Source organism: Siphateles boraxobius, unplaced genomic scaffold (genome assembly GCF_051911475.1).
Source record: "Siphateles boraxobius isolate OS27281-9 unplaced genomic scaffold, OSU_SipBor_1 12, whole genome shotgun sequence".
Classification (NCBI taxonomy): domain Eukaryota; kingdom Metazoa; phylum Chordata; class Actinopteri; order Cypriniformes; family Leuciscidae; genus Siphateles; species Siphateles boraxobius.
The window spans coordinates 25,068,442-25,090,691 of record NW_027508722.1 but is presented as its reverse complement, the minus strand read 5'-3'; the positions used below and the strand labels follow the sequence as shown (position 1 = coordinate 25,090,691).

The 22,250-nt window shown below is 39.1% G+C and overlaps 1 protein-coding gene across 8 annotated transcripts in view; it reads right to left on the bottom strand.

Moving 5' to 3' along the window:
- Positions 1-1,990: 1,990 nt before the first annotated feature.
- Positions 1,991-22,250, bottom strand: part of sema6cb (semaphorin 6Cb) — a 151,673-nt gene continuing 131,413 nt past the window's right edge. For 4 of the 8 annotated variants that reach the window (XM_077215184.1, XM_077215207.1, XM_077215191.1 and 1 more), the window contains 3 exons: positions 21,051-21,101; positions 15,598-15,750; positions 1,991-5,855 (listed from right to left, as the gene is read on the bottom strand). In XM_077215184.1, coding sequence (XP_077071299.1) covers positions 4,579-5,855; positions 15,598-15,750; positions 21,051-21,101 — 1,481 coding nt within the window. In that variant the 3' untranslated portion in view covers positions 1,991-4,578. The remainder of the gene's footprint in view (positions 5,856-15,597; positions 15,751-21,050; positions 21,102-22,250) is intronic. The other 4 variants (XM_077215225.1, XM_077215235.1, XM_077215244.1 and 1 more) reach the window with 2 other exon arrangements.

Here is a 22,250-nt window from a genome sequence, read left to right as displayed (position 1 = left end):
GGGGAAGTGAACACCACATAGAGCAGTATGATAGAAAACCATAACTTATTGCAAAATTGACTAACACAACATAAATCCATGGATAAATAAAGTCTGGTGTGAGATGTTGAATGTTTTTGGGAACTCCATTGCCAACTTATTGTGGGAAATCCAACAGGTTCTGCCTTGCTTTCATTGGCATGATGGGCATGAGCAGTTGCTTTTGGACTTGAAGAAGCTTAGTCAAAATAGCAATTCTGGTGAGCTTTCATCAGTCTTTTTCAGAGACAGAAATGATATAAAGCAAAGATGTGTATCAGTGTATTGGATCCATGCATTTAGCCTTAAAGTGACAGTAGACTAAGAATTAATAAGATAAAATAATACATTTTTGTTTATTTTAAAAATACAGAAACAAAACTTAAAGGTGCTGCATATAACTTTTTCACTCTACTAAAGCATACACATACCATAATATGTCTGCAGATATTTATGAAACATGCTGAATTCACATAGCCACTCGTTTCTCTGAAAAACACTTCTACAGCCAGTTATTTTGCTTTGAAATGTGCATTCCGTGTTGGAATGTCTGTTTTTGTTTTGGTCTGTGTGATCTCGCCCACTGCTAGTTAACCCAATAGTATTTCGTCACGGCGGGATGCCAGTTGGCAGGAAACACAGCGTATTGCAGCCAGCAAACAAACTGGGTCAGAGATTGCAGATTCTACCCAACCTAAAAAGACTCGGTATCCAAAATCTCTATGAACAAAAGCATATTAAAACGCGGATAAATCAACAGTATTCTCAAACTGGCAACCCACGTGAGCATTTTTTACCCCAAATACCATACTTTTACATTTTCTTCCGTTATTGAAAAACTGTTTCTTTAATTACCTTGAACAAAACTGAAAAACATTTACAAGACCTTTGTCTAAAAATATAGACAATTTTATCAATTTTCATTTACTGAATAAATCTACATTAATAAAACCCATTACATATTAGATCAGATTAGCGCAAACGAGTCAAGGATCAGCCAAATTTCCACGTGCATCATTAAACATGGTTGTTAAGAAAAGTGCTGAGCTGAATTGTTATGCCATCTAATGGTTTAAAAGAGAATAAAGTGAAATGCGCCTTACACCCCGGTGCACCTATAGCCCCGTTGTACCCTATATGAGTTTGGAAATTTTAGAGAAATGCTTAATTGATGCATCACAGTTTTATTAAACCCATTCGATTTATATTAGACTAAAATCTTATATTTAATTGACTGTTCAGATTCAGATCACTAAATATGACTAAAACTAAATTAAATTTTAGTCAAAAGACTATGACTAAAACTGATTTGCTATCAAAATTAACACTGGAGTGGAGCTTGTATGTATTCATGGAATATAATGCTGAGGAAGCAGTAGAGTACATTTTTTTATTTAAAAGTGAGGCAATCGACAAACACAAGCTGTGAAAGCTTTTATCGTTTAGCAGTGGAGGATTTTCACATGTGAAACCTATGCACGCATAACTTTGGTGTATATTCATGTATAGAAGCAGAGCCTGTGTATCTTAAAATTTTCCACTAAAACTTGCAAACTTGGCTAGAGAGAGAGCCTAGGCCCCACTCTTAATATTTATTCACTATCAATTCAAGGGCCCAGTGGAACTAATTGGTCATGAAGTAATTTTTGGCACTTGAGCTGTACGGCAAACATCATCCACTGTATCGTTGTAGTGCAGCTGTGGTTGGCAAACAAAACTAGAATCATGTTTTACATCATGAGACTCCCGTCTCCCCTTGACTAACCCCAAACATGTTTTTTATTTATTTAATTTTATTCATTTATTTTTCTGCTGCCACAAAAAAATTAAATAAAAAATAAAAAACGGATTTTGAAGAAAATTTTAACAAGCCATCTGAAAAGTGCCACATGGAGTGTGTGCATGTGGAATAAAAAGAAAAAAGCTTGTTAACTGTGTAAAAAGATAAAGTCACACAATCAGTCAAACAATATGCATGTTATGATCTCTCATTTATTTCTGTTATAAGGAAAATACAACAGTATTCCATAAAAGCAGAGGTGAAGAATCCACGGGGCTTTGCCCAGTAGTAATCATAACAGAGCACTGAATCCTGGAAAACTCCAGGACTGTATTTACACTGTGCAATAACAGAAACCTCAATGGTTGAAGCAGATAAAACAGACACACGCAGTTCCCTTTCCATCGTACTATCTATAGAAATTCAAAGAAACTACTCCAGTCTCTTTCCAATCGTTTCGGTTTGCCATCGAGTACAATGAAGAGATTCAATTCTCAGTCCATTTTCCACCTGGGATGCATATGATGCGGTAGCCATCTATTAAAACGTGACATTGCATTTGGTTTTGTGAGGGGCAACAGAGCACATAGTTACAGGCAGCCAATTTGAAAAGTACATGATAAAAACTGTATTTTAGACCAGCACCAAGAATTTATGCAAAAGCAGACACATCACAGAATAAGATGATGAAGATGACTTTGAGCAGAGGAACTGTTCTGAGTTACTCTGCCAGCCTGAAGTACTGGGAAAAAGCAAAGGGAGGTATGTGTTTGAACTACAGCCAACTCATATGGTCTTCTCATGACGCACACACGCACACATTTTCTCCAAACAGAGTGCAAAGCCTAAGAAGTCTTACTCTCGCCCTTAAACATACGATCTGAAATATGCTGCAGTGTAAAAGTTCATGTATCTTACTTCATACATCTCAGAACAAACCCATCAGATCTGTGAGGCCAGGGGTTTCTTAAACCATAGTTGAGTTAAACAAGAAAGAAAGAAAACACATAGTTGAGTTAAACAATAGAGAGAGAGAGATAGAGCGAGAGACGGACAGACAGACAGATAGATCGATGGAACAATGGAACGACAGAACAATAGAACAACTGATAGAACGATAGGTAGATGAAAAATTGATAGAACGATAGATCGAAAGAAACCTCTTTGGAGGGAAAACTATGTAGATGCTGATCCAAATGCAAAAGCCTCACACAGCTTGGGGATATCAAAAGTATCTAGAAATATATATCTACAATAGTTATGACACATACAGACAACCAAGCTTAAAAAAAATACAAATATTAAAAATAAAAAGATAAATGACGGCCTCTCTGCCCTTTTCTTATGTCCCCTCTACCACTCTGCCGCCACCCCCCCATAACACATCATATTAAATAAGGCACAAATTTACACAATTAAAATTTGGCTAGTTATTGTTCATCTATTTACACAAAACAGTTTTAGTGTTAATATTGATACATTGTTTGTTTCAACATAATACAGGAATAACTCAGGACAATAGTAAGAAATAATTTTGTTCTGAACTCTTACGCAGCGTCCTAGTGAGGTGCAACCAGTTTCAGTGTCAAACCGCATTGAGTGACACATTCAGAACCAATCAGCAAGTATTTGATGTTTAAAACACTGGAGCAGAAGTATAGACCAATTAGATTTAACTGTGGGTGGGGCTATATATAACAGAAAACAGAAAGTGGTTAGGATTGGACTCAAGATTTACATAGTAGAGATAGCTTTTATCACTTTATCCCACCTGGTTAGGACACAGTGTTCAATGAACTGTAGAAGATTAAACATTTTTGATTCGCTTTTACAGATTAACTGATTTTTACCAGAGGAGACGGAGGGAAAATACTGGAACACATCTGCAGTGTATAGACAAAGAATACATTCCTCTTAGGTATATACATACATCTCCTTCATAACACTAAGGCCGATTCATCTCACTGAGGGCAGAGTATTCTGATGTAACTGTTTCTCTAGCCACATTTAATCATCTGAATTTTAACTTTATTTATTGAGTTTGAGATGTCTAGCTGCATTACACGGGAGTTGACAGGATGGGGTGGATATTATTGCTTATGGTTTTTAAAGAGATCTCTTCAGGTTGTGTGGGAAATTTTACAGCACATCTGCTTTCAAAATAAGGCAAAGGAACTTGTTGAGGGGGCTAAACCATTTCGGTAATCTCGATGCATACACTGGGTATGTATTTGTACATACACGCACACACATACATATATATTTATATATATATATACACACACACACACACACACACACATACACGCACACACACATGCATATATACACATTTCTAATTGGGATCAGTACAGTTCATCAACTCTACATCAACAGAATAGTTAAGCCAAAGCAAGAAATATCAGAATATCAAACAAGATGTGTACACTTGTTCGGATAAAAGTTCAGGTCCGGAGTTAGGATGAGTAACACCTGTCTAGACAGTCCAAAGTAACACCGTAAAGCCACACACTTATCACTGTGGCAGCCTAAATCTAGGTGGACTCTTGTAACTCCTCCCCTCGTAATGGCCAATAGCTGAGCAATACCAATATGGTACAAATATATTTATGAAACAGAAAAACAGGTCATAGTTCAAATGTAAAGTCAACAACACTGGCAGCCAATCTTTTCCCCATGAAGGCAAGTTTTTTGTCCAGTCTTTCAATTTCTCTTGACCACAATCAGTTCTGAGAGGTCGAGTAGCCTTTTACGAAAAACCACAGGCTTTTCTCCATTGTTCAGTAGTTGAACTTCCCTGCCTGGTTGACAGGCGAGCTAGCAGGGATGAACAGTGGTTTGGGTGGGACGTCAGGCTTGAGCGAAGCTGTCCGACGGACAATAGCTCCACGGTGGACTTCCTGCTGATCGCTGTAGCTATGCTGGCGAGTTAGGTATCCGTTAGGGATGAGCGGGTGCCGTACATCGCAACCTGAACTGCTGCCGTTAGAGTTCATTCGAGACAGCAGGAGGGGCTGATGGGAGCTGCGCTGGTTGAAGCTGTGCTGCCGAGGCACCACTCCCCCGCTGGGCATCTTGGGGGTTGTTATCAAAGAGTGGCGTTGTGACGGGTGACGGGACACTCTCTCCAGGGTGGACTGATGATGGGGAGGAATCTCCGGAGGAACGTCCATGCGGCGAGTGAGACTGTCCCGAGGAAGCGTGGAGGAACTGTAGTATGGCGCAGTCTCCGTTTCTGGGATATGTGGCTGTACGCGATTTGCAAACGCCATCTGACCGGCATGAGCTGACATGGAAGAGGTGAGTACAGTGGGACTCTTGCCTGTGGCCACGTTGATTTCGTGAATGTGTTTCAGAAGTTCGTCAAGTGAGGTAACATCTACAATCTTGTGTGGGTAGCAGTGATATGGCTGGCTTACCACACGCTCTGCGTTGTGGACTTTGCGTTCCTCCATGTGTGCCGAGCCACCTAGTACCTGTCCATTGGTCAGTCCTTGGGAGAAGGGGAAAATCTGATGCTGCATCCCAGGGGTTGGCCGAGATGCTCCCATGTTATGGGACTTTGATTCTTTAGCATTATTGCAGTTTTGATTCTTCTCCCATTGGTTCTTGAAGGCCTTCATACTCTTGATTGGGAGCTCTGGTGTCGAATCAGGGGTGGGAAGGCCGGAGAGCTCAGCAGAGTGGTGATGATGTGGGTGAATGAGCTCTGTCATGGCAGCATGGTGGGCGTTCCTGCGATGCGCCTGCTCTTTTCCATTTGCAAAGAAAGAGTTGTAGAGTTTGGGTGAGGATACCTCCAGCTTCTCATCCTTGCTTTGGCTCTCTAGCAGGCCGTTTAGCTTGGCTAGGCTGCGCAGGGATAGAGCATGTGGGATCGGTGCTTCTGGATCTTTCGACAGCCTCTTGGTCTTGTTAACGTTGTGGTTGCAGTAACAGGAAACGAGGAATCCGGAGAGGAAAGCTCCCAGGACGAACGCCACCAGGACACACGCAATGAGCAGAGTGTAGTGAACACTGTGGTTGGACTTATCTACCTCAGGGGGCCGGCGCACTCCTGCAGAGAGGGGAAGAGAGCAAGATGAGTGCACTGTAAAGACACAGCGAGGTGCCAGTTGGGTTAGCTTTTAACAGTGTGCGAGAGTGTAGAGTTCTTAGTAGACTATTCATGTTAGAAACTGCTGACAAACAAAGCAGAGCGCTGGCTGAGCGGGCCGTTCTAAATCAATCTGCAAATGCGCATTGGTTCAACATCAAATAATGCCAGAGCCTCAAGAACAATTGCTAATGGTCTTGGAGGGAGCTAAGTGGTTCTCTCATTAGCCACAGTCTCGAAAGCAGCAGCGCTATGTGCTTGACTCACAGCTGATTGTGCTGTTCTACACTGAGCTGCATATGGCGTTAAGGTGGTGCGAAAATGATATGGAGATGTTTTCAGTGACTACAAATTAAAATGAATGCACAGACCACCTTACGGTCTTAATGAGCTGAGGGTAAAGGTGATTTTGCTAACATGTGCATGCTCAGATAATTACTAACTCCCACTGCCATCTGCACATTCAGCCTTTCCTCATTTTTCTCCTTTTACTTCCTTATTTATAAGAGCCAGTAAATGGAAAAAATCTGCTGTTAGAGATATTTTACAGAGAGATATTTTACACTCAGCTGTAAGCTACATTAGTAAAAAAAGTGTCTGCTAGGGAACAAAATGTTATGTCTTAATTAATTTTAACACAACATCAAAGATATCACTTAAAGAGCACAAATTCCATTAAAGTGTTGATGTGTTAGCCATCGAACCTGAAAATTTGGGTAGGACATACACACAGCCATGAAAGTGAAGAGAGGTGAAAGCAAGATAGATAGATGCAATAAATAAATTGAACTATGGCTGCATCCGAAATCAGATACTGTCTGAATAGGTACTACATTTGAATTTGAACTTAGTTCACACCTGTAAACAACTATGTTCTATATAGTATGAATGAAATTCGTACATATTACATCCGTCATTTTGTTAGTCACATGACTTCAGCATCAGTCGCGTCGCTTCACTGCCATTTATAAATCCTCTCCCATGGTCTCATGGGATAGTAAAGTGTCCAGTGAATGTGGGCTTCAGAATCTCGCCGGAAGTACTAAGTCATCCAGGGACTTTTCACCTACTGTTTTTTGTATACTATGCATTCAGGCATACTGTTTTTCGCATACTATATAGTAGGGAAGTATTCGATTTTGGACACAGTGTATAATTTGCTAAAGATTTGCTAATTGTGAATTGCTAATCAAAGATAACATACAGGAACTAAAAGCCACACAAGTCTTATTCTGAGTCTTATTGGAACACTTTGCAACATGGCAAGCAAATTGAATACACCTTTATCTTATTAAATGAAAATGTCTTAAGGGAAACATTTTTTTGCAGACTGCTGAGAGACAAAACTAAAGATAGCTTAAAAGATGTGTAGCAATAGCGGCTTAAGACTTTTGGCAAGGCCAACGAAGTCTCACTGATGCTCACGTCAGCGAACAGCGATGGCAAACACAACATAGTGTCAGAACAGAGTGGGTGGATCACCGTTAGCAAGCTATCGAGTTAGGGAAAGAGCGGGAGAGAGAAGCTATTGTGCTTTTTTTAGCTGCTGCAAGCAATAATACAACTATGAATGCATAATAACTCTATGTGAGAAAAACAAGGATAATCTTCCTCCAGGCATCAATACAAACACATTAGTCGAGCAGCAACTGTGCTTTGCTAGCTATAGGAATAGGAAAGCTTCCCACCAACTCAATTCTTTACTTTAATTTTTTTTCTCCCTAACGGTTTATAGATACAAACCAGAATGAGTTATGGCCAAGTAAACTTCTAAAAGAGTAGTCCAGTGCACACACATCTCTACATCTCACAATAATTGAAAGCTCTTAATTTTTTTTTTAATAAGATGGAGTTTCTAAGGCCGATTTCACACCTGGCTCGTTTGGAGCATTTGGTTCGGAACCTGGTGTGTTTTGGTTCGTTTAGGCATAAATGAACACAGCAATCGCTCTCGGATTTGCACCAAAATAATTGCTTTGAGATCGCCTCAATGAGGTGGTCTCAGCCCGACAGAAAACAAACTCTGAGGTGGTTCGTTGAGGTGAGAAAGCAATCTGACCAAAAAACAACAACAACAACAACAACAACAACAACAACAACAACAACAACAACAACAAACTAAGCAGTATCATAATTCATAATGGAAAATGTGTTACATAAAAAGCAGCGGCGTCTGATTCTGTGAGTTTTTGTGGCTGAAAACCAAAGAGTGCCTCTTCATCGGAGTAACTGCTCTTCTCTGTGTATTGTAAGAATAATGTCCCAACAAAGCCTTGATTCCCAATCTATCTGCATTATACATTTTATATTATTATATAATATAATATAATATACAATATTATTGTCTCTCGCGCTCTCCCTCTCTGCCGTGCGCAGGCTACAAGGTTAGAGCACAGTCTCTTCTGTCTCGGATGCGCGCTCTTGCTCGCTCGCTCTAGATTCCAGGAGATTTGAACTAATTTGCGGGCATCAGGGAGCCGCTATCAATATGCGGGAGATTCCCGGAACTTCCGGGAGACTTGGGATGTCTGTGGATGACACAGAGGAACGTAAACAGGGAAACTTTGACCAATAAGTGGACAGTTTTATTCACGTGATTTAAATAAACACATTTTGGTATGCTTTGAAATGTTGCCTTCTGAAAGCCAGCCGAACCAAGAAGAAAATTAACAAATTAAGTCCCTGTTTCAGAACAAAGAAAATGATCTACAGGTGTGAAAACGCCCCAAGTCATCAAAACTGACTTGTTTAATGTTTGCATACAACCCGGAAAAAAACCGACTAATATACCGGGAGTTTGCTTCATTCTCTTGTAATAACAGCTATAACAGACTTATGTGCAAATATACTGGAAGATGTTATGTATAATAGAAGGGACCTTTATCTTTCTCTGACTCATTCTTCTGCTCTCTGCTGGTCTATAAACTGAGGTCTTTGGCCCCTGGGAAGCACAGAGGGCCGACATATGCTATGTGATGATGGGTGACTCATCATCACACTCTTAGTGTCACAACAGTTTGTAGTCCTTTTTCATGACTGAATAGCTTTTTATACAATATAGTGGTATACACACAATGACAAATACTTCCAAAGGCAATGTATAAATATGGGATATATATATAGCCTTTGGAAGTGTGTGTGTATATATATATAGCATAAATTAGATATCAAATCTTAATATGAATTTCTCAATATCAAAATAAAATACCAGGCTGCATACATGCTAACACATTATAGCACTGCAGTTTATTTAGGCTAACAATGGAATAGTAGAGTTTTTCACTGACACAAAAACTGAAAATAAATGAACAAATACATTGATAAAGTGCGACTTTAAATAAATCTAGCTGACTTTGTAATAGGGTCAGTTATTTTGAAGGGTATGCAAACAAGATGATCATCAGAGTGTAAAAAAAACAAAAAAAAAACGCTTCTGGCTTATCCTCTATCTCCCTTTTAAAGTTGTCAGAACAGAGGCTAAATATAGCATAAATATGTGAAGAACAGGGACAGGCATAATACGGATAGACCTTACTTTGCCAAAAGACAATCAGCCAGACAATTAAAAAAAGCAGAGGGACAGAAGATAGAGAGAAACTATTGTAGGAAAAAAAAATGGCGGAATTGAGAAAGGATAGGAGAGAAGGAGAAAAGACATAAGTAAAAAAAATGTATATACACAAATAAATTGTATACAGTACATAATGAAAACAAGGAGGAAAATGTCATGGTAGAACTGAAAGTATGGGAGCGGGTGAGAGTAAAAGAGAGGTATGGGGAAGGGAAGGGAAGGGAAGGGAAGAGAAGAGAAGAGAAGAGGAGAGGAGAGGAGAGGAGAGGAGAGGAGAGGAGAGGAGAGGAGAGGAGAGGAGAGGAGAGGAGAGGAGAGGAGAGGAGAGGAGAGGAGAGGAGAGGAGAGGAGAGGAGAGGAGAGAAGAGAAGAGAAGAGATGAGATGTGAGAAAGAGAAATCCCGGCTGTGTGAGGGATTTGTGTAGGCCTCTGCCAAAAATCCAACAACTCCTCATTGACTCATTGAAAGAACGAACAAGCATAAAGATAAGAGAAAAGGGAAAGAGCGAACTGAGGAAGATGACTACTGTAAGAAAAGAGGATGACAGATTTATTGAGAAAGGATAGGAGAGGAAAAAATGAATGGGAGAAGGAGAGTGGGTGAGAAGAAAAGAGGTTGATAGAGTGAAGTGGTGAAGAGAAATGAGTGACAGCTTTTCAGTGGTGAAAACTTGAAGTCTTGCAATCTTCCTTTCGGCTGTGTGAGGGATTGTGTAGGCCTCTGTCAAAACCCCAGTAACTCCTTCTCAAAGAGTTGAGGAGTGGGAGAAAGAAGTGCATGAGACATCTATGAAAGCTGAAGGGCAAAAAAGTGTGTTTAATTGAAAGCAGACTTTTGAGCAATCTCTCAAAGCTCTGCTATAATATAAGTGTGTATATACAAGGGGCTGCCAAAGTTTACAATGCTCATTTAAGATGAAAGAAATACTGTAAAGATTTGGTTATCACCATTTATAGAGTGACATTAAAACTGCTTCTGTTTTGAGCTCCTTCTAAAGATTAGTTGAAATCGTTGGAACCTTTGCTAGAGCAGCTGCATACGTCTCCATGTTCAACACAAATAATCTCAGCCAGGTGCTTGTTTATCTGTGCAATATGGAGAAAAATGCCACATAAAAACCTTTTTAATGACAAATTTATAAAGGTCGACCAATATTGTTTTTTATGATGGCCGATGCCACCATCTTAGAGAGCAGGGTGGCCGATAAAAAGCCATCGGCCACCCTGATACAGTATATATCTAAAAATTCTGTCATTTCCTCACCCTCATATTGTTCCAAACCCGTTTGATTTTTTCTTCTTCTGTGGAACACGAAGACGACATTTTGATGAATGTTTTATCTGTTTTTTCCATACAAAGTCATACAGGTTTGGAGTAAACAGTTAAATAATTTTCATCTTTGGGTGAATATCCCCTTTAAAAGAGGCCTATAATTCTTTTACACACAAACACTTGTCTTCTTGGTCTCTTTATCTTTTGCGCACCGTGTGTGGCTGATTGCCTGTGAAAGGCTCGGGAATGGAACTTTTTATGCACCATAAATTTGATATCACTGAATAGATCAGGCTCATTTGGTGATAGTGGGACACTAGGAGTCAAAGAGATTCAAGGGTTATTGTAGTTCAGTTTACGCACTATATCTCAGAACAAAGGTGAGAAGAAAACAGCCTCATCCTTGGGGACTATATCTAGGTTTTGAGCCTCTCTGTTCTTGCTTTGTTTTGTGTCTGCTTTCACTAAAAGGAGGGGGTTGAATCTCATGTGTTAGAAAACTAAACTACACAAAATAAAGGTTCTTTATTGGCATCTATGGAACCTTTCCACTGGACAAAAGGTTCTTTATAGTAAAAAAGGTTATTTAGATTATTCAAATGTATTTAACACTAAGACTAGTACTTTGGGGAACCAAAACCGACTTTTGAAACCTTTATATTTGTAGTGTAGATGTTAAGTATATTTGCCATCATTCACTGTGCATTGCTCAAGCAACTGGTAATGCTTTTGATGAATCAAGAGATTCGTTAGTAGTAGTACTAATGTGCAGGTCGGGGGATTAAACATTTTAAATTTTAAAAAGCTTAAAATTGAATTTGTGTATCAAGTGGCTGTAAAATGAACAGAAATGAATGTCTGTGGGGTCTCAGGTGAGAGGCTTTTCCAAAATGTCTGTAGAACTTTTCAGACCACTTTATACAGAAGATGGCAATGAGCTGTTGAAATCAAGCCTTTTTGTATCTAATTCGACCCAAGCAAATACCAGGAAATGAGAGCAAATTAATTCAGTCAAAAGGACATCTGATCTCCACACAGAAGTGCAAAATCTGCTGGAAAATTAAACACGGATGAGTATTACTTCATCTCATGATGGAATATAATTGACAATATGAGCAGGTACACAGAGAACAGCAAACAAAAGTAAATAATTGAGCGCGTCTGAACCCGTGAACGCAGGAAATGAGAAAAATATTCTGCATAAATGGATTTGCTTTTTCAGCTCAGCGCTCTTGTTCCCTAAATGCAGTATTTTATAGAGTCTGCAGAAGCTTTAATTAAGTCATTTGGTATGTGATTTGACCGGAATTGACATGGAAATAGTATTTAACATGTTTAGTATCCTGCTTAAAATATATTAACCTCATTTATCAATACAATTAAAAATCTGTTAAGTCCTTTTCACATAACTCGCATCAGTGCTTGATCTCAACAGAAGAGCATGCGCTGCTTTCACCTCCAAGTGAAAATTAAGTGAATATAGTCATGGAGGGGTTTAATTATAAACCATTTTATTATTAATAAAACATATACAGTATTGATAGAAAATTAACGAGTTAACATGCATTTGATCTTAGAAAAAAACGTCCAAGCTATTATTTTATTATTATAAAAAATGTATATATACATAAAAAAGGCATTTCATATCATATACATTTTATATATTTTAAATAAATAGATTATATTATAAAATATATTTTAAAAAATAACAAAATCTGAAATATGGCTTTTGAGGTTGCTGTATAACAAATTTCTATGACAATACTGTCTATGTAATGATACCTCATGCAAATTGTCTTGTAATCATTGGCTGTGCTTTAAAAGGTCAGCGGCGACAGTGTTGTGGATAATGCTGTAGTGTAGACTTTAATGCATTAGATATGGTTGATGCGAATCATGTGAAAAGACCTTTAGAAATCACAGGAGTCAACACATTTTACAGAATATCACATTTAAAAACATCATGCATAATTCGATGCATCATGCATTCAAAGCCAAAAAAGCAGGTTTCTGATTAGAGAGCGACTCCTCTTAAGCAATCCAAAGACGCACTTTCAAACGTAGATGACGTTAGATTCATGCAGCGGTTTCAAACATACTTGTTAACACACCACATAAGCAGATAGGGAAATAAATTTGAAAACTCAAGGGAAGCCAGTGGCTGATCCAGCTCAAGATCTTACGACCTTAGAGAAGCAAACAACAAGCATGCGGGAAGCAATCGAACTCTAAACAGTCTCACTCTGAAGCCTGAGTTGCATGTCTAGTTCAAGCATCTCTAATCCTTAGAAGAAAATTATGAACTATTTGAGATAAAAGGACAACAGATTTCTAGAAGAACTAAAATAGCTGAAGGGAATAATCTTAAAGTCAGAGCTCAGGCTTTACGAGACTCTAAACTAAACCCAGAGGGAGAAAATAAGGGAAGCTTTAGAACATAAGGTGAAGCATTAGTTTAAAAAAAAAACAACAAAATAAAAATAACAGGCAGGTTAACAGAACACTACATCTCTCCAGACAGAAGGGCCGGAGGACGAGAGGAAGGGGGCAAGGAAAAGGAGAGGGGGGCAGAGGGTTTTAGGAAGCGCATTATATGGATCCGAGCACCGTATGAGCCCACAGTTCTTTAGAAAATAACTAGTGTGTGTGCACTACTTAATGGCCTGTGTGTCAAGTCTGCATGTGTGAGGGCATGTGCTCGGTTGATATAAAGAGAATTTTCGGGGAAAACTGGATTTATTTTTATGACCTTTGGTGATCGACATTATTACCTGGCACTGGCTACATGGGCGGCAGGCTGACTGTGGCATTTACAAGTGAAACGCTTTAATGAGAAGGACGTCACTTTGCTCTTTTCGGGAGCAGAGCTCCTATAAAGTCGATTAAAGCCGTTACCACACCTGACTTTACTGAGTGGATTTTTTTTATTGGAGTCTTGTTTGGGTGTGTGATTGGATTGAAAATCAGCAGATTTGGCACTCCGTCTTTTTCCATTATCTTTCCACTTCCTCGATGTGAACGCCTCAATGTCTTCCACCCAATTTCAACATGTTTCCATCCCTCGCCGACTCCCTAAACCTCAGTCTCTCTCTCTCTGTTTCTCTTCCTGCTGCGGTATTAATAGCCTCTCCTCAGGACCGAATGCATCTTCAGCCCGGAGTTCAGCCGGAGTTCATTGTCAGTTCATCTACGACTGTGTTTTAATGAGTTTCAGAATCCGCCCACCCCCTCATGGCAGTCCGTCCTCTAACACTCACGCTTATTATCTAGAGGCCAGAGTTCCTGCCATCATAGCACTTATTCGAGTGTGTGAATGACCTGTGAGAAGGTGTGTTTAAAATAACATTAACGAGCGGCGTGGACTTGGCAGCAGCCACCTCAGAACAAATAGAGATTTAGTTTCGGCAGACATCATTATCGCTTTCCTTTTATATATATAGAGGGAGAGAGATTCAACCACGCATGCTTAAGTCAACACTACCTTAGTCCATAGGAATGGAATGGATAGCTAGACTCTGACCCTGCTTGCTAAAATAAACCGTAATGATGCCGACTGAATAAAGGAAAAGATCGAATCATTAGCAAATGGCAATTTAACTAAGAGCTCGAATAACCGTCAATAATTCATTCCTTTCAATAATGCCAGGGAAGGAACCGCTTGAGCCAAATTGAACAGCGAATGAACACTGGTAAACTGAAAAACTTTTAGAGGAATTAAGTCACCCAAATACATCCTATTAATGAGATTAATCTGTATGTACATGACATAAATGTAAAAATACAGCTTGCATCTGCACAAAATGAAACAAACTAAGATAAGTCACATTGTGAATATGCTCTTTCCGATTAAAAAGCAACAACTTTTTAATTAATCTACAGAATGTTTCAATATTTTTTTTTTCATCAAACTAATATTTTTGTAGATTAAAAAGAAATGCCATTGAATATGATATTACTAAATTTAAAGGATAATTTATCACTCCCACACCTCTCCCATACCCTGGTCTGGAATGCCAAAAACTGACAAGAAACTCTAGCTTTGACTGGAAGTAACGGTTGTATAAGTTTAAATTAATCAGCATGACTAAATGCCACACTGAGGCTCTGAGGTTCTGTGTGTAAAAAATTACCTCTTATCAACAGGTAATACAAAAGTAGAGGGTTGAGTTGGGAGGTGAAGAGAGGGAGATATAAGGTGAGTTGTGACTAAAGCACCCCGCTTCTCCTGTCTGCGGGTCGTTTGATTGTACAAGCGTGCGACTGCTCTTGACCGAACGGCTGAATAGATTGCACGCCTGAAAATTTCTATCAGGCGGAGTCTGCCCGCGGGTCTGTAGTAGCCGTTTTATTTATCGACTGCTGGTGCTTCTCATTACAGGCTGAGTGGATGATCATAACGGCAGGCGCAGGATTTATGATAATTTTGCTGCATTCTCGCAAACTTCAGGCAGGGATACATGAGTGGAATCCAGGCAAAGTATCTTTGGAGATGTAGGGCAGACTTGTATATGTATTAAAACAACAAAGACGACTCCAGACAATTCGTTCCTTTTGTTTGTCTGGATAGAACAACAGGGAAGGTCGAATGCGATGAGCACGGACTAGCAGATTGCTTGACTCGAAGTTTTTTTTTTTAGGAAAGAGAATTTGTTTGTATTTCCAAGTCGGTGTGAGTGTGCACTTTACTTTGATTCTTTGTGATTCTTTTACTTTTGTTTCTTTGTGAGTATATTTTATGTTGTGCGCAGCTGTGGGGTCATGCAGAGGAATCCAATACAGCGCTAGAAAAGTTGAAACTTGGGATAAAGGGAAGCTAGAAGACAGACAATGGGCCAAGGGCCTTTCCCCACCCCCTTACCCTCCATCTCCACACTGCCTGGCTTCAAGTCAGGAGAACCCTGCCCTCCCTGCCTCCCCTCCTCGGGGTGGGTACCTGTCTCAGAGACACCCTTGACTTTAGGCAGAGCTGGCCCCTGATTGGTTGTGCTGGCGCTTGTGGGTGAGGTCTTCCCTGTGGTTGTATTGGAAGGGGGTAACAAAGTTACTTATCAGAAGAATCCATAATATGCATTTTAAACCAGGAAAACATCCATTTAAATATATGAGTTCAGCATATTTCCATTTTGTATAATATCAATTAAGGGATTGTTTACCCAAAAATCAGTCATCAGTTACTTACTCTGTCATTAATCACAACCTGTACAATTTTGTTTAAAATTCTGTTTACAAAAATATTCTGAAAAATGTCTTGAATTTTTTTTTTTGTCCATGCAATGAAAGTCCCTAAAATGAAAACGATGTCGTAATTCTGTCATTGCTCTCATGTTGTTCCCATCCTGTACTTCTTTAGAACATGAAAACATATTTGGAAGAATGTTTCAGCTGTTGTTGTTGATAACAATGAAAGTCAATGGGGTCCAAAACAACCACATTGGACCCCATTGACTTTCATTGTTGTCGATTGTTTTCATGTTCTACAGAAGAATTAACATCGTACAGGATTGGAACAGCATGAGAGCAATGACAGAATTAGGACATCATTTTAATTTTAGGGTTTAGTTTAAAGAAATATCTGAACTGTTTTTGTCCATATAATGAAACTAAAACTATTTAGTAAAGTTTAAGTTAATTGAAAAGGCCGAAATAAATTAAAATATAAATGTTAAACGAAAAGAAAAGAAACTTAATGAAAATTAGAAATGCTGCATTGACAACTATCTGAAGTAAAATTACTTAAAATGAAATAAAAAAGTTAAAATTAAAGATAAAAAGAAAAATTAAAAACAAACTAATAAAAATGACAAAAGCATAATACAAAATAAATAAAACTAAAATGAACAAAAAACTAAAAAACAAAAGCTAACTCAAAAATTACTAAAAACTATAATGGATTATAAATAGAACTACATTAACACTGAAAACAACATTTAACATTGACTTCCACTGAGTGGACAAAAAAAGTTAAAAAAAAAAATCTTATTTTGCCTTCCACTGAAAAAAGAACACCATACAGATTTGTAACGACGTGAGGGTGAGTAAATGATGCTCGAAATTTCATTTTTGCGTGAACCATCCCTTTAAATAGCTTAGTAAAAGATTTCAGAAGTTATAAAGTTTATATGAAGGGTCCTATAGAAATCACAGTACAAATCACGTAAAACATGAAAAAAACAAAACACATTTTCTTGCAGCAAAATCAATATTACATTTTCTTTGCTTTGTTGTGATACCACATGAATTTCAAACCCCAGAGCTGGCAGAATCGAAACTTGGACTTGGAGGCATTTGATCCAAACTGAGCTAATCTCACCGAAGCCTCTTTTTGAACAGTTTCCCCTCCCCTTCTCCTTCTCCATCCATCTCCCACAATGCACTGATCCTAAACACACTTGCGGACCACATACTTTGAGGATATCCTCATAAGTCTGATTTGGAGATTTAGCTCTCCTCATTCCCGGGTGAGTTTAAGTACCGGCGACCTTGCGGAGATCTCTTTCTGAAAGACTCGCTGTCCTTGGGCTCAGGCTGCTGTGAGGAGCTCCATCACCGGACTTATGCTTAATGTTGCGGCACACAATACTCATCAGCAGCAGCCGGTTGACCGGGGCCAAACGCGGAGCCCATCCTCCGCCTGCCCACCTCTAAATAAAGCCTGTCATCTTGCCATCTGTGTTCATCAGGGGAGCTCGGGGCTGGCACACAGGATGCTTTTATTATCATTCCATTTCCATTCTGTTTAAAGGGTGCCCGAAGAAAAGAGCTGTCGGAAAACAGTGGTGCATTGTTGGAATTTTCGTCCACCTTTCACAATGGGATGGCTTTATCGCACAGTGGGAAGACGGCGAGAGTTCTGAGGATGTAATAACTCCTCTTGAATGCAGGTAGAGCTCTAATTACCATGCCAAGGTGCCGTGGGAGGCTTTGTCTCAGCGTGAGGTGAGAAGCTGCACTGCCATGTCATTTCCAGTGGCTGGAAGAGGAGCTCTGGTGGCTGAATGAAGCAGTGGGAACGCTCATTGAATGTGTGCACCCACTGTGTGCTCTTTCACACCACAGACAAAGAGGAGCACAAGGACACGTCATTCAGTATCCCACACATCCATGACATTACAGTCCAATGCCATGATGCCAACCTCCATCTCTCTTTCTCTTTTCCATGATCTTTCTCACCCCTTGCTTTCTACCTTCCTTATTTCATCTTTGATCTAATCTCACGTCCTTCATTTATCCCTTCTTTAAACTGTCTCTGTCCTTTCTTCCTTCTCTTAATGTCTCCATTCCTTTAAAATTTCTTTCCATTCTTTTTCTTAATCTTTCATACTTCCATTCTCGCACTTCCTTCCTTCTCATCTTATTCCTAATCTCCTTCCTTCACTATTTCCCCTTCATTTCTTCTAGTAATCTCCCCTTCCTTCCTTAATCTATTTGGTTTCACTTTATTTTGATGGTCCCTTAAACACATTCAGTTGACTATAATTACTGTTGCACTTACATGGTAAATGGACTGCATTTATATAGCGCTTTAACAGACCACCAGGGCACCAAAGCGCTTTACATATTGCCTCACATTCACCCATTCACGCACTCATTCACACACCGACGGCGGTGTCAGCTATGCAAGGCGCCATCCGGCTCGTCGGGAGCAGCTGGGGTTAGGTGTCTTGCTCATGGACACCTCGACACTTGGTCAGGTGGAACCGGGGATCGAACCACCAACCTTTCAAGTTTGCAGACAACCTACATGAACCACTGAGCCACTGCCGCACCTACATGTCTTTTAACTCTCAGTAGAGTTTTAGTCGAGTATTATCAGACTGGTAGGGTTAGAGTTAGAATAAGTTGACATGTAGTTGCAAAGTTACTTACAGTCAGTAGAATGTTTGTTGGGGGGCAAACAATTAATTCAATTTAAGTGTCAATTTAGTTGACACATAGCTGCAACATTACTTATAGTCAACAGAATGTTCAAAAGGGACCATAAAAATTAAGTACTTCCTTCCTTATCTAATATTCTACAAATATCGAATCAAGGTCCCTAGGTATCCCTAGGATCCCTATCGCTTTTCTTCTATGGGGGGTAGATTATTTAGTGCTGTCAAACCCAAACTGGAATTCTCCCCCGGGCACTATGTTGCATTAATAATATTTCGGAATTGAAATTCAAAACCCATTCGTTTTCTGGATTTTATCATTCTAAAGTAGTGTTATGTATTTTTTATTGCTTGAATCTATGTTGCAGTGTGCTACTTTGTCTATGTATTCCCCCTTTTACTGTCTTTGTATTATCCTTGCTCTAATCTACTGTTTTGTAATATTCTCGTCCTCTGCTTGTAGTTTTGTCTGCTATTATTGTCTACCCAATTGCTGTTATCTTTTTCTTATTGCATCTACATTGTAAAGCATCCTTGAGCTATGGAGGGTGCTATATAAATAAAACTTACAATTATTGTTAATGACAAACAGGAACAACATTTAGATAGTCACCAGGGAGTTTTCACCTCTCTCTACTGGACTACTTGCACTGAGCATCGTGACACACTTCTGTTTTGAAATAGTACAACCAATTTATTTCTGGTTACATATATTTTCAATATGTTGTAGTCACCTAGTTGACTTAACGCCACCTAAAATGGTTGTTCGCAAGAATATTTAAAATTCTGGACATTTTTCAGAGAAAGGAGAAGAGACATTCTGATGACTACTGTGTAAAGAGGTTTTCCAAACTCAACGGAACATGAAGTTTTAATCCGACCCAAGGTGACCTGATAAAGCAGCGGCTGTTAAACATACGTGATTATTTCACCATAGGGCGTCAGCACTCATCTAAACTGTAACATTTCAGCAGGTTCAAGAGAATTAGTGCAAGCGAAGAGAACATGGCTGTAAATTGATTCAAACAATGAATCATGTTTAGGTGTGCTGAACGATGTTACCGGAAACTCCCGAGTTGTAATAACATGTAGAACGCGGAAGTAGTTGTGCAAGTAGTCCATTGGCTGATGGACAGACTGTAGGCCATCTTAGAAGTATATTACTACTATATTCAGCTCTTATTCATAAGCTGAAGATTAGAATAGAACAGAACAAATAAGGTGACTTGGAAATGTTATTTACTGAAACTCATCTGTGCTAATAACCTCATGTGACTAATCCAGATGATAAAACAAGGATTTTGAGAAATATACTGGATATTTTTCCATGATCCACAGAGGATGGGGAGCTGTGATATGTGTGTGTGAGAGGCGCAGAGCGTATTGTATGTGGTACAATAGCTGAATGCTCTGACCTCGATCACACTGCATCCTCTGGCACGCTTTAGAAGCAAAATCAGACACCACCACCCAGGGATGTTAACACACACACACACACACACACACACACACACACACACACACACACACACACACACACACACACACACACACACACACACACACACACACACACACACACACACACACACACACACACACACACACACACACACACACACACACCAGCTTGTCAGCTAGTATTAGCTCATGATTGTCTGAAATATAATACTGCACATTTCTATTTCTTTCTTCAACACCATACACAAACACGCACACATGCATGCGCACACACACTTTCCCTCTCTCTTTCCAAAACACACACATATGCTCTCTTGCTCTCTCTCTCTCTCTCTCTCTCTCTCTCTCTCTCTCTCTCTCTCTCTCTCTCTCTCAATTCTTTCATAAACATACACTGTCTATCACAACATACACACCCTCTGTTTCTCTCTCACACACACAGACATCCCGTCCGTCACACATCCACTGAGTGAGAAAATTAATTTGTCAGATCGTGATTTTCAGTGATTCTTCCAAAGCTCTAGCTAAGAGCTCTGTGATATGGCACACAGCGCTGCAGGACATTTCTGTCTGCCGTCCAGATCTGCAGCCTCACTGCGGGTCATTTGTCTAACGGACTCTATTGATCTGGGAAACTAACGCCTCTCTGGGAGCTGTTGTAAGAGCTACTCAGAGGTCAGAACGGGACAGATTGAAGATTTATGCACGTATGCGTGAAAGGCAAACTGTCGGATAAAAGACATGATGTAATATTCACACCAAGATACCAGTGACACAATGTAGAAAAAAATAAAAGCAATCTGTGAGCCTATTGTTGAATGCAAGGCCCAACTTTACTGAATATAATGGCTGGCCATAAAAATTTCTGATTTAAAATGGGCAATGGATATGAACATGACTGTGAATATGGCTGGACAATGGGTAATCATCTACTAAAGCAATTTGAATGTCTGAATTGAGATCGAGTTAGAGCACTGACCGTACGCAGAGTCCACCGCAGGGTTCTGCTTGCGAGTCGTGGCCAAGACATCTACAGAAAGGATAAAAGAAGAAGAAGATTGGCCAACAGTCAGTCTAATTAATTATAATAATTGGCAGAAGAATTGTTTTTTTGTGATTTTTACTATTAATAAATCTAATTATTTATTGAACAGTGTTGTCTTGTTGTCCATATTCGTGCATAAATACAATAAGCCATTCAAGGCCAGACACTACCGTACTCTTACTACAGTTAAGGTTTTTGCAATTACAGCACAAGAATGTACTTTTGTTGTGATTACAGCACAATAATGTACATTTTTTGTAATTACAGCACAAGAAGTTACACGATACATGAATCTAATATATACATTTCATCCTCAAGTTCTCATTATTGTAATGAGAAAACAACAACCCTGTTTGTACATAACTATATTATTCAAATGTTTGGTGTCTGTCAAATGTTTTTAAAATGTTTTTTTTTTATTCTTCTTTGATGAACAGTTTTAGAAAAAGCTTATAAGAAAATAATTTATTTGAATTATATATATTTTGTAACATTATAAATGAATTAAAATCAAGTAAATTATACTATATTTCAATATTTCAATAATATATAATTTTTGAGAATGGGGTAAGTTGTTTAGTTGTCACAAAAATAATTTAAAATAATAAAAAAATTAAAAAATCTTGCACAGTTCAAAGAGTTTGCAAGATGTGACTTCTTATTAACCACGTTTCCATTACCCTTCAAATTCTGCGAATTGAAAATACGCAAAAACTCCCATTTATCGCAAACAGGTTTTTACGCTCCCATGAGGTGGTTTTTCAGGGAATTCGAAAAAGAAATATTTCCAAACCTTCAATGGACCATTTACAGGTCTCCTGGCGTAGACGCGTATGTTTGGACAGAATACGAGACAGAGTTCTTTATTAAATTCATAAAAAGACACAAGAATTACAGGAATATTGGATTCTAAACCTCAAAGAAATGCCACAATCAAGACCTCGAAGAGGGAGAAACACCCAGTGCTGCTCTCAAGCATAAGGGTCTTTCCTTGTCATTAATTATTGGATAACAAACGTCTCCTTTGATTATTAATAATAACCAGTGCAGTGGCTTAGATATAAGTTACATAAACCTACCAATGTCCGTTGCCATGATTTTTGGAATTTATTGCGAGAGGAAAAAATGACGTCT